Below are 14,805 nucleotides of genomic sequence, written 5' to 3'. Positions count from 1 at the left end.
AAACGTACAGACGAAGCGATTCCACATCTGATAGACTGCGATACAATTTGTCACGATGCAACTCTTGTTTATTGTTGCCAAGGAATTCAAATTAAAACTTGAAGCCATTTCCTTGTACACTTTTGTTGCTGGCATGTGAACCGATGATAGAAAAGTGTTACCTGCTGTTGAATAGAATTGTATTTGGTAAGTGAATAGTCTTTATTTAGTCTCTATTTGTGGTTTCACTATACAATGATACCATTTGTGATCCTCCACAGTTAACAAAAGGCAGAAATGTTTGCACAATGCGTCTATCTGGCTGGTTTAAAACTTACTAATGGTTTGTTACTCAGTTTCTAATAAGCCATGAAGTCGGCCGTCATAACAGCTGATAATCCATGAATAAGACAAACCCAATCCTGAGCTGATGAGGGACGTTATCATCGTTGTGTGTTACCAAATTACATGACAATCCCTTCCATCCATCATTTGTGGACCATTGACAAAATTGATCAATGGTTGAGATATTTTCAGTCTAGACCAAAGAGGTAGACGATGAGACCCAATGACATCTCCACCCGGAGAGCCCCAAAGTTCATGTTGCATTTAGTCACAACTTCGCCAACCCAAACATCAGCCCTGGTCAACTATTAATGAGGTTATTAGTTACTATAATGCCTTCACGAAGGGTGCTTTGTAATGAACGGGACTTACTTATGAAATGACTCAATTATGTACAGGCTACTCAGCCAACATCTATCGCAGTGTCGGTTTAATAATTCAAACGCAAGCGGTGAGATGGACATTAGGTTTATCACATGGACTCAAAATAGTGACTATCATCCCAAAAAGCAGTGTGTCTACAACCACAAAACACAAGTGCTTGTTCTGGAGTCCAAGCTACATGGAAATACAAGGAGAGCAGATATCTCAGTGTGGCTTGAAAGTAAAATAACATTTAAGCATCACAGGGAATTTGTAACTTTGATTAAAGAAATGGACGTGAAAACCTTCTTTGAGTTTCCTAGTCAAGTCGAGTCTGATAAAACATCAGTATTTTCATAAAAAACCAAACACGTGGAGCCTTTGATCCTGGGGTCACTCGTCCCGGCCCCCTGTCTTTTCCTTTACTGCGTGGGAATTCCATGCGAAGCGGCAGCGTCGAAGGGAAATGGATGCACATGCAGCAGCAGAGCTTTGTGTTTGGCCTGGTGACACTCGGTTGAAATGGGGACGTCAATGGTTAGGGTCTTACACCTGTTAACGGAGGGAGAGGCAGACTTCAGAGATCTATGAGTCAATGTTGCATTTAAAACTTGTCAGTTTAGGTGATAATTAACAATATTATATTCAGGGTTGTAAATCGATGATTTTACATCCGGACTTCTACGTATTTCCTTTTCCATTTGGGAGTCACAGCCAGGAACCGTCTGTGTGATCGAAAGCTGTAACTTTGTCATTTGCCCTTCGTTCCTCAGCGGTCTATTTCTGATGAAGAAGCGGGGAGGTTACAAACAAGGATCGCTATTTAGGGTCCGAGCTGACACTCGACAAACACGTTTCCATTCCTATTGTTCACGCTCTGGTTCTACATTCGGGTGCTTAATGTCTGAAGATATCTTTGTTTTTCCAAATGAGACAGACAGCTTTTTTTCTGCTTCAGCGGACGTTGAGTGTTTTTTTTCCCCTCCATAATTAAACATGCAAACCCACAGACTGCATGGATTTGTCTTTATAGTCCGCACTGAGTGAATAAGCCCGGCGCTATAGCTCCACTTGAGCTACTTGAACAGCTAGTAATCCTCCCCAGCAGCCAGCTTTAATGTGAAAATCAAGCAGCTGCACTGTGGTATGTCCAACAACTCGCCAACACCGCGCCATTGGAAGGCCCAGGTGGCAGCGGGTGACCAGAGCACTGCAAAGACACGGCAGCCATCCCAGGAGTCTGGAAGGTCCTTTATACTGGGACACAAGGTCAGGGTGAGGTTTTTTTTTTTTTTTTTCTTCTTAAATATAGACCGCAGTGTCACAGAGTTGAGCCGGCGCCCGAAAAAAAAGCTGCAGCAGCAGATTTGATTTACAATGAGCGGCTATTTGCGCTGCGGCGGTCGAGTCCACAGAAGGCCGTGAATCAGGCGTGAGCTTCGACCACAAAATGGGTCAAAGGATACAGACGCTTCATCTAAACTCTTTATCCGGTTGATCTAGATAAACCCTGATTGTAGTATGTGCACATTTACAGGCAGTGGTGGAAGATGTGTTTAATTAAATAGCCTGAAATGGAAATACGTGAAGATCTCCCAAATGTTCCATGAGTAAAGCATCTTCAGCAAAACGAACTAAAAGCCATTGTTTGCTTATTGTTGAGAATTTGCTTTGAGAAGTCTCTGATATGGAAATGCTATTTATCTTCTCATCTAACTTCTGGCAAAACTGTGAATTGCTGTTGTTGTCAATTCCTTGAAAGACTTTCATTAATAGCACAGCGAAAGAAACCGTGGCTGTGGTGCAATATCTTCTGCTGATAAATAGAAGTTTAAAATAGATTCTTACGACAGCCCTCGAATGAATCTACAATGAAGCACTATTTACAGTCACTTGGATACTTACTATTAGTGACAAACTTGCTCTTTCCTCCGACTGCCACCTGTAAGCAAAAGTGCAATGAAAAAGAGAAGAAACAAAGAGTGCTGTTTCATATGCAAAATATGTACTGATAACAATGGATGAAATGTGTTACACAGTATTTTTCTTAAGCACTCCAGACTTTACAAATGCATCATACACAGCAGTGAAACACAACCGCATGCATTCAATCATAATATCCTGCTAAAGCTGTGCACCGTGCAGCCAAAACATCCAGGAGTAGCTGATCACAATCCTTCTTTCAAATGACAAAACAGAGACAAAGATGAAATTTCATGTCCTCAAACCCGTGGTGGGAACGACTGACAGCAACTTCAAGATCTGTCATCATAAGATGACCATAAAAAGTAAATGTACTTAATGAATATGAGATGGGTCCGTCTGCATTCTGGCCTTTTATGGCTTGTTGGACACAAGAATATTTTTGGATGGGAAATTAAAATACTCTGCACTGCTCACTTAGAAACATTAGACTACCCTCTGTTCAGCCAAAAACACTAATACTACACACACACACACACACACACACACACACACACAGATCTCGCCAGGACCTTTTGAAACATTATGTGTCATCACGAACATCAAACAGGTTTTAGTGAAATATGTGTTCATCTTCTGAATTGAGTGACATTAAAAGAAGAAAAACAAAATATAAAGTGTTGCCAAACCGGACTGACATAAAATAAGAAAAATCAGGGTTTAGAACCCAATTTGTTTGTTGTTTGTCATCTATGTTACGTTAGATGGTTAAACGATCGGACTGAATTTTCTTCAGCGGAGCTGAATGAACTCAAGTTTTTGCTGGCGGGAAAAATCCCCCAGATGGTACAAAAGGTTACGCAAAATATTCACAACCCACCAAAAACAAATTTCACTTGCAAAGTCTAAGAAAAAGTATGGTGGAACTGGGTCGACACCGACCAATCCGGATCCCGATCATATGCACACAGAGGAAGGGGCATAAAACCAGCGTGAACACCACAAAGATCAATCACTCCGTGTCGGGGGGACGTGCATTCAGTGGGATTCACGAATTACCTCGTTCCCCTTTCTATTAGGTAGACTGAATGAAAGAAACAAACAGAACCGTGTCACTGCAGAGCCGTTACACAGTGCGCCCCCGCCTCCCTCGCAGTACAGGTGTCTCACCTTTGCAGGTGCAGAGCTCTTCTTGGTTTCCCACATGCCGCGTTTGTTGCCGATGTCCCCGGCTTTCACCTCCTGTCACGATGAAGAACAACCGTGACTGCGTTAGTCGGATGCTAAAGTGCTTTTACAGAAGTGCAGGCAGCAACGCATCAGTGTTTTAACAATAGTCAAAATATAACTACAGGTACAGCAATCTAGCATCCAATAAATATGATCTATGTAAAGGAGTAATGTTTACCTGAGTGAGTTAAGTCACTTTCCCCAAAACCAAAAGTAAGTTCCAGTTATTAAGAAAATGGGTTCATTTTCACTACGTTATATCACTTGGTAGCTTAATGTAATATAATGTTTGCATGAGTAACTAAAGCTGTAAAATACATGCAATGGAGTAAAGGTACTACATTTAACTCAAGATTCTGATTCTTAATTAGAGTGGGTATGAAATATATGCAAAATAGTGCTTTTACCCGTTTGGGGAGAATTAGGCAAAGAACAGCAGGACAAGTGACGAAAGCTGAGGAAATGAGTGCAAGTGGGAGAAGGAAAGGAAGGCAGAAGAGCATGAAACAAGTCATTAAAGCCACAAAAAGAGAGTTCAGACATTAGACACGTCTCCGCTGTACAGCTTCATCCCTTTAGGGGGAGGTATTGTCACATAATTGGCACTAAGGTTACAACCCCTCCTGCGCCGGCCAAGACGTTTGACACTAAAGATATCCTGCTCGTATATTTCACGTGAGAACAATGTCACACGTCATCCAGACATGCTGCATAGTGCGATGTCTCCAGAAGACCTGGCAGCGTCAGCAGCTGCTGTGCTACTTTAAGAAAGGGACATGGTGTTCACCGAGTACAGCTCACAGTTACACGGCTCCTCCGGTATTCTTTGGGGGCAAATGGTAAAAAACAAACCTATGAATCATTCAACTTCTTTACTTGTTGTGTTGTTTTGCTGGTGGTGTCATAAAGGACTAACATGTACCTGTGTTTGACGAATGTAAGGGGATATGACCTTTCACCCTTGTGTGGAGGAGACTTCAACCATTGAGTCACAGTGGAAGTTAAATGTATTATTCTTTGGATTAAAAGGAGTCCAATATCCTGGATAAGCATTTGAAAGTGGTTTATGGGTTTTGTGGGCTGTAAAATAATCTTGAAATACCCCCAGAGGCCGAAGTGATTGATGTATTGAGGGGAGTAGGAACAGCCGTGCGAAGGGAGCATGTTGGCATTCAGCCACGTGACATATTAATGTTGCTGCTCTGTGCTTTGTGGTTACATGTCTTTGTTTGTGTTTTTTGTCCAATAATGAAACTACTATTATTCTTCCAACGAGTGATTCCCCACAAGTTTGTGCAATAACACATAAATAAAAACGTTCATATTGTGTAGAGAATAGCATTCTTTCTTTTTTCAGAATAAAAGATGTTGTGAAGAAAACTGTCCATGTGGTGTCACTGCACTCCGGACGCGAACGGTTCGCAGCCTCCGTGCTCGGATACATGAAAGCTGCAGCCAACAAAAGACCAGACGTTGATGTGCAAATCAGCACATTAGCGTGTGCGGAATATCAAGGGATCACTGGGATTAGTTAACACTGGTGTGTGTCTGCGTGTGTGTGATCAAGACCAGGATTTATCAGGCCTTACTGCTGGCTTAGCTGCTGCTGCAGGTGGTGCTGCTGCTGCTGCTGCTGGTGGTGGTGCTGCTGCTGCTGCTGCTGCAAGTGGTGCCGCGGGCGCTGCCATCTTCTCCGCCTGTGGAGGCTTCGCCATCCAACTGTTCATGCGTCCTGCCACGCCTCCTTTGACACCAGCTACATCCTGGATTACAAAAAAGAGACAGCTCAAATTTAGAAATGGTTGTCTATCTGTCTAAGCGGCCCTCTCGGCGGCTCGGTGGCACCTTGTTGGCAGGAGTCGGACTATCAGAGGAGCCGCCGACGTTGCCTTTCTCCCACATGCTCTTGATGCTGCGTGCACCTCCTGTTGGAATATCCGCCATGGGAGACTTTGGGGATTTGACCTCCTTGTTTCCCTGTGGACGTAGAGGGAGGATTTATCTGCTTTTAAATGGGTCAAAATAAAAATACATTGAACAAAGTGGTGGAACACATTTAAATTAAGGAACAAGTCTCAGAATTTGTGCTTTACAGTTACTTTTTTCTGTTACTTGATATCTAATTTAAAGGAAAATGTTGCTTTTTTTAAAAACAGAATAAGCTTATAAAATACAAAAGCATTGGAACAGCACCATAAAGGCTGCGTGTTTTGGGTTCATATCATTTTCTATCTTTTTTTTCATTAATCATCTCAAGGCCCCTTTTAAATTTGTCTTTAATCAAACTCCTCGACAAACTACAGTGCTAAAAGGTTACTTTCCCATCGACGCATAACGTACCACAAAAACATTTTTGACTTTTTCTTGGAAAATGAATACTTTTATTCTCAAAAATACTTCTGTGCTTTAACTTAAGTTAGGTTTTTGAACTTTTCACGTAATTCTGTTTCAGATTCAACTTGTCATTGCACAACGACATGCAAGGGCCGGTGGAACAGAGGTTCCTTCACACAGTGATTTTACTATGTTGTATTTGTCCTTTTAGTTGAAGTACCTGATTACCAGCGAGGTTCAGGGAAACGGATGATGAGTGGGGCTCACCTGGATGGCCGAGGTGTACTGTTCCAGTCTGTTGCCTATCTTGGAGACAATTGGCGTGTGAGACCCTCGGGCCGCGGTGCTGTGAGGATAAACAACACATGGGACATTAGCGCTGCTCAACAATTTTCTGTTCACTTATGTAGATATTAGTCGCTGGAAAGTTTTTATGGCCACCTTTTCTGGGCTGATTTGCTCAAGAATTCTGCCTTTGCCCCGATCTGTAAAAAAAAAAGCACTTTTTCAGTTTATAAACAGTCTTTGGGTGACTTGCAGAAATAAATGCAGACATGATTAAACTGTCCTGGACTCCTTCCCGTCCCCAAGACAACCTCACAGAGCAGCAGAGCGGCCTGGGAAGGTCTCTCTGTGCTTGAGTGATTGGAGAGTAATGCATTCATGGAGCCAGCGTGCACACACACACACACACACACACACACACACACACACTAGTGCTGCTGTTAAGAATCAATTATACCTCCCAAAGTAAGTGCACAGAGACATTCCTCTAAAAATACTCCAGAAAATGACCCAGTCACAGTCCTGTGTTTGAGAACAGCCCGCTCCCATCTTATTTTAATGCTGTCATCTAAAAATATTTGGGAAATGCCAGGCGACTTGAAGTGGAAAAGGGAAAAACACAAGCACATTAAACTGTAAAAATGTCTCACAACTTGAGATAACGAAGCAGACCTGTTAAACTATGAAAGCGAGCTGGTAGCTTTTTTGGGAAATATGATTTTAATCTTGTCCCCCAACTCTCGCCATGAATAAGTGTGGTTCACAAAATGTCGTCTCGGTATGCTTCTTTTTCAACATTTCCCTTCACATTCTGATACGCTAGCTATGTAAAGTCTCAAGTTTCATCTGCAAGTTCTCTCCCTCAATGCGAGGCAGACAAATTCTCTTTGTGGTGCTCAAAGAGTTAGAATCATTTCATAAATAAATATGATACTCATTGTTGTGGAGTCACCTGAAACTCACCTTTGAGGAGCCTTTGGGAGTGACCGTAAAGGCGGGTTTCGGAGACTCCTCCTCCTTCTGCTTCTTCTTCTCCGCGGCCTCCGCCCTCCTTTTCTCTATCTCCTCCTTCATCCTCTTCCTCTCCTCCTGTTAGGAAAAAAAAACTCGCTGTCACACCTGTGAGTCCCGAACCAAACGAAGCCGCGACGATGCCTTTCGTCCTCAACGTAGAAACCATCCTCGCCTGCTCTTTGGCTTTCTTGTCCTCCATCTCCTGTTTCTTCTGCTTCTCCTCTTCCTCCATGACCTTCCTCCTCTCTTCCCTCTTCCTCTTCAGCTCCTCCAGCTCAGCCTCCGCGTCCTGCTGCTTCTGCTTCATTTTCTCGAAATCCTCGCTCTCCGCGTCGTTTCGCCGGCGCTTCAGCTCCTGCAGCTTGCGCTCGGCCTCCTGTTGCTCCGCTCCGCCGGCCTTGTTGGAGGGAACAATGTCCCTGCGGAGCGACACGTGCACGGCCATTCGGTGAGCAACACGCATGTGCACGAGCGCGCGGTGTTTCTTAAAAAAAAGGATAACTTTACCTCGAAGTCTTCTCGGCTTTCTTAAGTTTATTCTCAAAGAGTCCCCCGTTCTGTTTGGTCGCTTCATTCTGCCAAAAGAAAGGAAAACGTTTGACTACCGAAGCCTCGTCCTCCTCGCAGCTTTGATATTTCAAAAGAATATATAATCATTTATGTTTAGAGGACAGGTTCATCTTACCTTTTCCTTAAAACCAAATCTTTTGGGCTTCTCCTCCTTTCCACGGAAAACAACACAGTCATTGACAGAGAAGACAAACGGTTCAAAGCGCATGATGTAGAAAACCTGCACCGAACAGCGGTTCAAGGTAACGACTGAAGGAAAGGGACACATGCTGTGACATCATCGATCGAACAAAACGCTGTCCCCTGCTCAGTGGTGTATGACCGTAAACTGTACGCACGGCAAATACCTGCAGGATCCTTCATCTGAAGGGTAACAACTATATTACGCTACTTTACAGACTTTACAGGAACTTTCAGATTTTTATTTGACTTTTTCCGTCTTTTTAAAGTGGCACGATGCAATAAATGACATCAGTACCTCCTCTTTCTTTGTCTTCTCTTCCATCTCCTCTTTTTGCGCTTGTCCTCTTCGTCTTTCTTCTTCTTCTCTTCTGCCTCCTTTTTACGCTTTTCCTCTTCCTCTTTCTTCTTCTCTCCAGTTCTTTTTTCTTCTGCTGCTGCAGCTGCTGCTTTTCCTCCCTCCTCCTTTTTCTTCTTCTCCTCCAGCTCTTTCTGGCGTTTTTCTTCCTCTTCTTTCTTCTTCTTTTGCTCGATGTCCTTTTTTCGTTTGTCCTCCTCCTCTTCTTCTGTTTTTCTTCCATCAACCTTTTTTGTTTAGCCTCCTCTTCTTTTTTCATTTTTTCCTCCTTATCCCGTTTCTGTTTTCTTCTTCTCTTTTCTCAGCCTATCTTCCATTTCCTTTTGTTCTTTTTCTTCCTCTGACCTTTTCTTCATTTCCTCCTCCTCTTTTAGCTGCCGTTCTTCTTCCTCTTTCTTGAGCTTTTCCTCTGTTTCCCCTTTTTGTCTTTCTTCCTCCTCCACCCTCAGCCTTTCATCCATTTCTTCTTTCTTTCCTCTTCCACGTTTCTTCCTCCTTGTCAACGTGAGGAGCAGCCTCCTCTTCAGCATCGTTCTTTCCTACGTCAGGCTGCTCAAACTCTTCTGTTGCGGCAGCGTTCTCCTGATCTGCTCCTATAAAATAAAGTGTTGTAAGTGTAAATCATCATTACTCAGTTGACAGCGAGTTGAGATAAGAGGCCTTCCTTCATTTCTTATGCTTTCTGTTCTTGATCCCTCAACAGATTCCTGCTGAGAGAAAATAAACCTAAAAGAATAATCTCAAAGACTATAACTCTGCAAATCCTTACTGACCTTCTCATCTTCCTTTTTGTCTTCTTCTCCTTTTCTCCAGCGGTCGGTATCGGCGTCTGCCACATCCTCCTGGCTGGCTTCTCCTCCTCCTGCTTCTCCTCCTCTTCCTGTGTGTCCCGCTGTCTGAGGGAGGGAGGGAGCTCTGTGCCGTTGGTGCTGGCGCTTTGGTCCAGGTCCTTCTGTCTCTCCAGGGCCTCCTTCATCCTCTTCTGGCGCGTTCCTCCCGCTTAGCAGCCGTTCCAGCAAGGCCTGGTCGTCATCTGCGCCTTCACCGCCGGTGGTCTCCACACTGTAAGCACAGGAAATCCACTTTTGTACCAAAGAGAATAGTAGAAAATGGATTATCGACGATTGTTGCCTAGTTGAGGCCTTCACCTGTTTGTGTCGATCCCGTCAGTGGCTCCAGGCTCGTCTGAGTCCCTCATCTTCTTCCTCTCCTCCCTCGCACGCCTCCTTTGCTCCCGGGCTTCCTCCTCATCGTCGTTGGTGTAACCGTCCCTGAGACATCACACAGGGTCACATTACACGTTGATGCCGGGTGCTTTGAATCCGAAATAAGACAATTGAAATTCCACTACGGGGAGTTTAGTCAGGTTGGGTTGAGAGTAATTTATGTAATGGACACATTTGAAGATCCCTGAGATTTACATTGTGAACCACTGATATCAGCCACGCACGTTGAAGACGTTACGAGTGAGGGGAAAAACCAAAATAAGAGACGAATCGTACACTGCATGTGTCCGGGACCGAAACCTCAAAGAAATCCAGAACTTTCCAAAGAAAATACCTCTTTGGCTTTATTAATGAAAGAAACAAATGCCCTTGTCTTTCAAGCCTTCTCATCTTGCCCACATCCTGCCACTGACTTTCATCCAACTTGGGAGACTTTCGGGATCTTTCCCAGCATACCGGGCTTTAAGAGGCACGGGGGAGCTGGAAGTGGCCCATGGACAGAGAATGGGTATTATTTCCCTCTGCTCTTCCTGGAACCGCAACACTATGATTTACAGATGCTGTGAGAGGAAGATCCGATGGGAACCGCTAGAGTCCGTTCTGCCTTCCAAACAGAAATCCAACAAATCCTCAGGCGAACGTTTTCCTGGCATGGCTGGCACCGATAAATGGTTCAGCAAGTGATTCAATTGGATATTATTCCGCTAAAATGATGCAGTTACATTTCTAGACAAACAACCAGAGAGACGTGAAGTATTTTAGCATGGAGGGAAATATGATGAGAGCTCCTTGGCTAAGAGGAGAAGGAAAAACTCCAAACGAGCTGTCAGTCTCAAGCGATGAGAGCAGCCGATCTCATGCTGGGATAAAAAAACATTCCAGCGTCTGCAGCATTTCCTCGGGCCGTGCAGGGGGGGGGCTGAGGGCAGGCCGGGTTGGCACCGCCGGCTGGGCAGGACTGTGAGAATATGAGCCGGGATTTGCCTTTTTCCACCGGCTCCGTTGAGTGCAAATTTTATAAGACAGAAGCTGAATTCTGAACTGGAGGAAATAACGAGTTGAGCAAAGATTGATTAAATTGACATTTTCAAATCCAGGGGAAAGATCAACCGACCTTCAGTCCAATCTCTTTTTTTCCAACCTGCCCGTTAGTCCCGTTGCCATTCATTCCAGCTGAGGAGGCTTTTGTGCAAAGCGACAGACTGCAGCATGAAGATCATGTGTTGGGGTCTATTTTCAGCTGTGGATTGACAGGCAGTTGGATGGGAATAAAAACCAACCAGGGACATGTCACCCAGTGCAACAAGGGGGATGGAGGGCTGGGATGGAAATGTAGTTAAAACCCCTTTGCTCACCTTGTGATTCAAACTGTGGCTCAACAATTGCACAGTGTGTCACTTTTTAAAGACATTCCAGTTTGAGTTGCTTTCCCTTGAATGTTTCATCACTTTCCTTTTCTTCTGGTTATGAGGTAGCAATAACTCTTCATCACTATTGTGATGTTTATCTGATCATTTACAGAGAGGGAGGGAGACGACAGATAGCGACAGAATGATCCAAACAGCAGCAAAGTCAGTGCAGCTCATTTAGCCGCCGTCGCCTCTCAATCACCGAGTCCTGTCTGCTCTGCTCATGTGGAGACGCACAATTTAACTCCCTCATGCAAAAGTGCAAAAACACCAAGACAGACACACAGATGCAAACAGAAATCCTCGATCACTGAGCATCTGTCTCCAAGACTTTGGAAGAAGAGGAACAACTGCAGTAACTTTTGCATACACTGCATATGTCAAATACGATATACTAAAGCTAAAGTTGTAAGACAATTAACTAAATGAGGCTTTAATTTAAGATGTTGTTTAACTTCACCATGCATTCAATTATGTGTTGACTTCTGCGTGTTTGCGTATTATCTTTTCTATATTGTCAGATGGTTCCCTCACTTGTCAGTGTCGACGCGCATCTGCTCCCTCCTCAGCCTCCTCTGCTCCATGCGGCGTTCAAAGTCATCGTCCATGATGCCCAGAAAGATTCTCCACACTTTCTCACTGAAGGACACAAATACAAGAACGGGATTAGGAGAGTTGGATCAATCACGCCCCGATTAGTTTGTCGAATACTGTACATGCTTAGAAAGTCCTCTGATAACTGCATTGTTTGAGTAGTACTTTTAGTACATTGCATCTAACAGCCACGAGATCAACACAATCGTCATTGCAACGAAATTCCATGCTAAAAAGTGAAAATGAGCTCCAAATCTGTAGCAGGAAAGCTTGAGGACATGAGGAGAAACTTAAAATACCGTAGCAGTAGCTGGAGTTTATTCCATGGACGGCCGTGTCTCCCCTCCCTTTGTACATAAACCTCTACAGCCTGGTTTATATCTCAGCCCTTCTGCAGCGCAAAGAATTCCTGCTTGTTCTTTCAGCGACTTGAAATACCAGAAAAGGAAAAGCCTGCCTCTCCGGTCCCCTCTCCTCCTCTCCTTGCCTCCCTCCTCCGCCGCCTCCTCGACCTGACTCCTGCTCTCCCACTGTCTCAGTTCCCCCTCCCTGATCTCTGACTTTACTCTCAAATTGCTTGTTCCACTTGTCTTGTTTTATCCTGCTGTCTCTCTTTGTGGCTGATTTACTGCAGCTTTGTTTGTCACCAAATTTGAAATCCCTCAACGTTATTGCTCCGAACCGCCGGCCAGTGAGCAAAGAAAATTTCATTCCATTTGACTTTTATAATGAAACACATGCACAGATCCCTCCGTTTACCGCCGCTAAACAAAAAGATTTGTTTCTGAAATATTTATTAAATCTGGCCGACACCCATTGATCGAATTGAGAAAAAAGAAAAGAAATCTCCACAAAGACGCCCAACTGGCAATAAAATATCTAAACTCATAAAATACATAACACAACTCGATATACTCACGATGCACATCTGAACAATATTTTAATATGTACTGTATATATAAATCAAACAACACTGTGGAATGCTCAGTAAGTCACACTAATGTCTACACCCCCCCTTTCGATCAAAGTGGGCAGTATCTGGCCCCAACCTGAAAGCAGTCTCACACCCCTGTTTTACAGGTTCTATATTCACTGTTGTAGAACAAACAAGTGGAGCATCAGGAAGTTCTGCATTTTAAATTCTTTCTTCTTGCATTTCAAATTCTTCTGGAAGCCAAAGCTCAATACGGCTTTGAGTTGTAGGGCCACGAACCCTAATACGTCCACTTACAACTTCACAGACATAGAAAGACAAAGACAGTGGGTGAAACAGGAGACTTGTGACATGAGGAAGACATCTAGCCTGCGTTTACCAGTCTTCTTCTATAACAGTAACCAAAGAACGCTGTGACACGCGATGAGCTCACAGAGTCAAGCGCTCATCCCACTCTTCTCTTTTAGTACGTTTTTATTGCATACACATAGTAAGTATAGTAAGCATTATCATTGTTGAATCTATGAAGTACCACATAGAGTGTCCCAAAGAGGTCATCCCTTTGTCTATTTATCTGTATCTTCAGAAGAGTAGCCCACCAACAGCGAGCGGTCGCTTTAGGCCGATGCCCAATGCAGTCGCAAAAGCTCAAAAACAAAAGCGTTTTATAAAATATCCACTACGTGGGTAAGAAGACGTGTCAGAGCTTTCCTGGAAAAGGACTGCACGCATTTACATATTCCTTTCCTGGAAAACAGGAAGGAGATTTATCGGAACCCAAAATAGCTTGTGAATAAAACAGTTTCGGTGTTTGTCACTAAGGTGTAAAACATTCGGGTCTGTACGATCTGTCAGGTTCATGAATGAGGAGGAAACAAACTGGCTGGTCGGTACAACGTGTGAAATGGAATTCAATTCTACACAGACGTGCGTTTCCAGTCAATTAATCCCTTTACCGTTAATCTTTCCACTCGTTATCTAGCTCCACCGACAGGTTCAAATAGTTACTTTACTAGTGAACCACAAGGTTAACCATCACCAGTGAAATATAAAGTTAACAGTAACAGTAACACTCCAAATTTTCGGGATGAATTGCTATGAAATGGAATGTTTTTTCAATACCAAATGGCTTTAAACTGATGAAACTCCCACCCGTCTACACTGTACTTTGAGTTCAGTTTTAATTAGGCAATGTTATCGTGCTAAACAGGGATGATCTGCTGTACATGGTAAAACTGTCAGAATACTGCAGTCAGCTCTTAGCTCAAAGCCCTACAGATCCCATGCAGCAGCTGCTTGCATGCTCTTGGACTCTCTACGTCCAGAGCCATGTGTCCAACTTGTGATATGAAGACATATACAACTATGAAAAAAACCCTCATTTGTTGGGGGTTATATTTCTTGGCAAAGCATTTTGCATTAAAAGGTTGTCTTTTCATTCAACCCAAGTTAAAAGGGACATCATTCATCTCCCAATAAAACACGAAACAAACGGTCTCCCTCCCTCACAGCGGTTCTTACATGGGACCAATTAAGGTCTGGGAGGGACAAAAGCTGCTCTGTCTTTAAGCACTATGGACTCTACGGAGCAACAAACAAGGACTGACGGACCTCCAGGCTAACAGCTCGCGCGCATGTCACGAGTCGGTATCCAGAACTGTTTGGATTGGCCCGGGTCCAGTCCGCCGTCAAAGGACTCAATTTCTAAAAGGCGAAAAACTCACCACTCTGGCAGCTACGCAAATACCTTCCTGCCCCCACCGTGGGTCACAAATGTGGATGAACGCGCCGAGACGCACACACTGAGCAATGATCTTCAACATTACTGCTGTCCAACCCCCCCCCCCCCCCAACAAGGTGAATTGTTGGACATAGTCCTCCTTAAATTAAAGCGATAAATGTTTGCATGTACAATCTGTGACACAGAAAGTCTCTGTAAGCTTCACTCTCCACAAGTAAAGCCGTCGTTCATGTGTAGACGTGTCAAAGGTTCTCGTAGTGTTCCTGTCATGAGTCGGAATCAGGTTCATAAATCAGGGAAAGTCTCTTATTCATACATCT

At 43.9% G+C, this 14,805-nt stretch overlaps 1 protein-coding gene across 1 annotated transcript; it reads right to left on the bottom strand.

Moving 5' to 3' along the window:
* Nucleotides 1-46: 46 nt before the first annotated feature.
* cald1b (caldesmon 1b) lies at nucleotides 47-12,251 on the bottom strand. Its single transcript, XM_078083468.1, is given in 16 exon segments — nucleotides 47-1,239; nucleotides 2,593-2,629; nucleotides 3,781-3,852; nucleotides 5,430-5,603; nucleotides 5,686-5,817; nucleotides 6,442-6,520; nucleotides 6,616-6,659; nucleotides 7,423-7,548; nucleotides 7,646-7,892; nucleotides 7,981-8,048; nucleotides 8,674-8,797; nucleotides 9,433-9,570; nucleotides 9,572-9,643; nucleotides 9,730-9,852; nucleotides 11,751-11,855; nucleotides 12,110-12,251. Coding segments are annotated over 15 exon segments (1,524 nt in total). The 5' UTR covers nucleotides 11,825-11,855; nucleotides 12,110-12,251; the 3' UTR covers nucleotides 47-1,225.
* Between the last annotated feature and the right edge of the window lie 2,554 nt (nucleotides 12,252-14,805).

The sequence above is a fragment of the Gasterosteus aculeatus genome, chromosome X (genome assembly GCF_964276395.1).
Source record: "Gasterosteus aculeatus chromosome X, fGasAcu3.hap1.1, whole genome shotgun sequence".
NCBI lineage: Eukaryota > Metazoa > Chordata > Actinopteri > Perciformes > Gasterosteidae > Gasterosteus > Gasterosteus aculeatus.
This window is presented reverse-complemented; position numbering and strand designations above follow the sequence as displayed.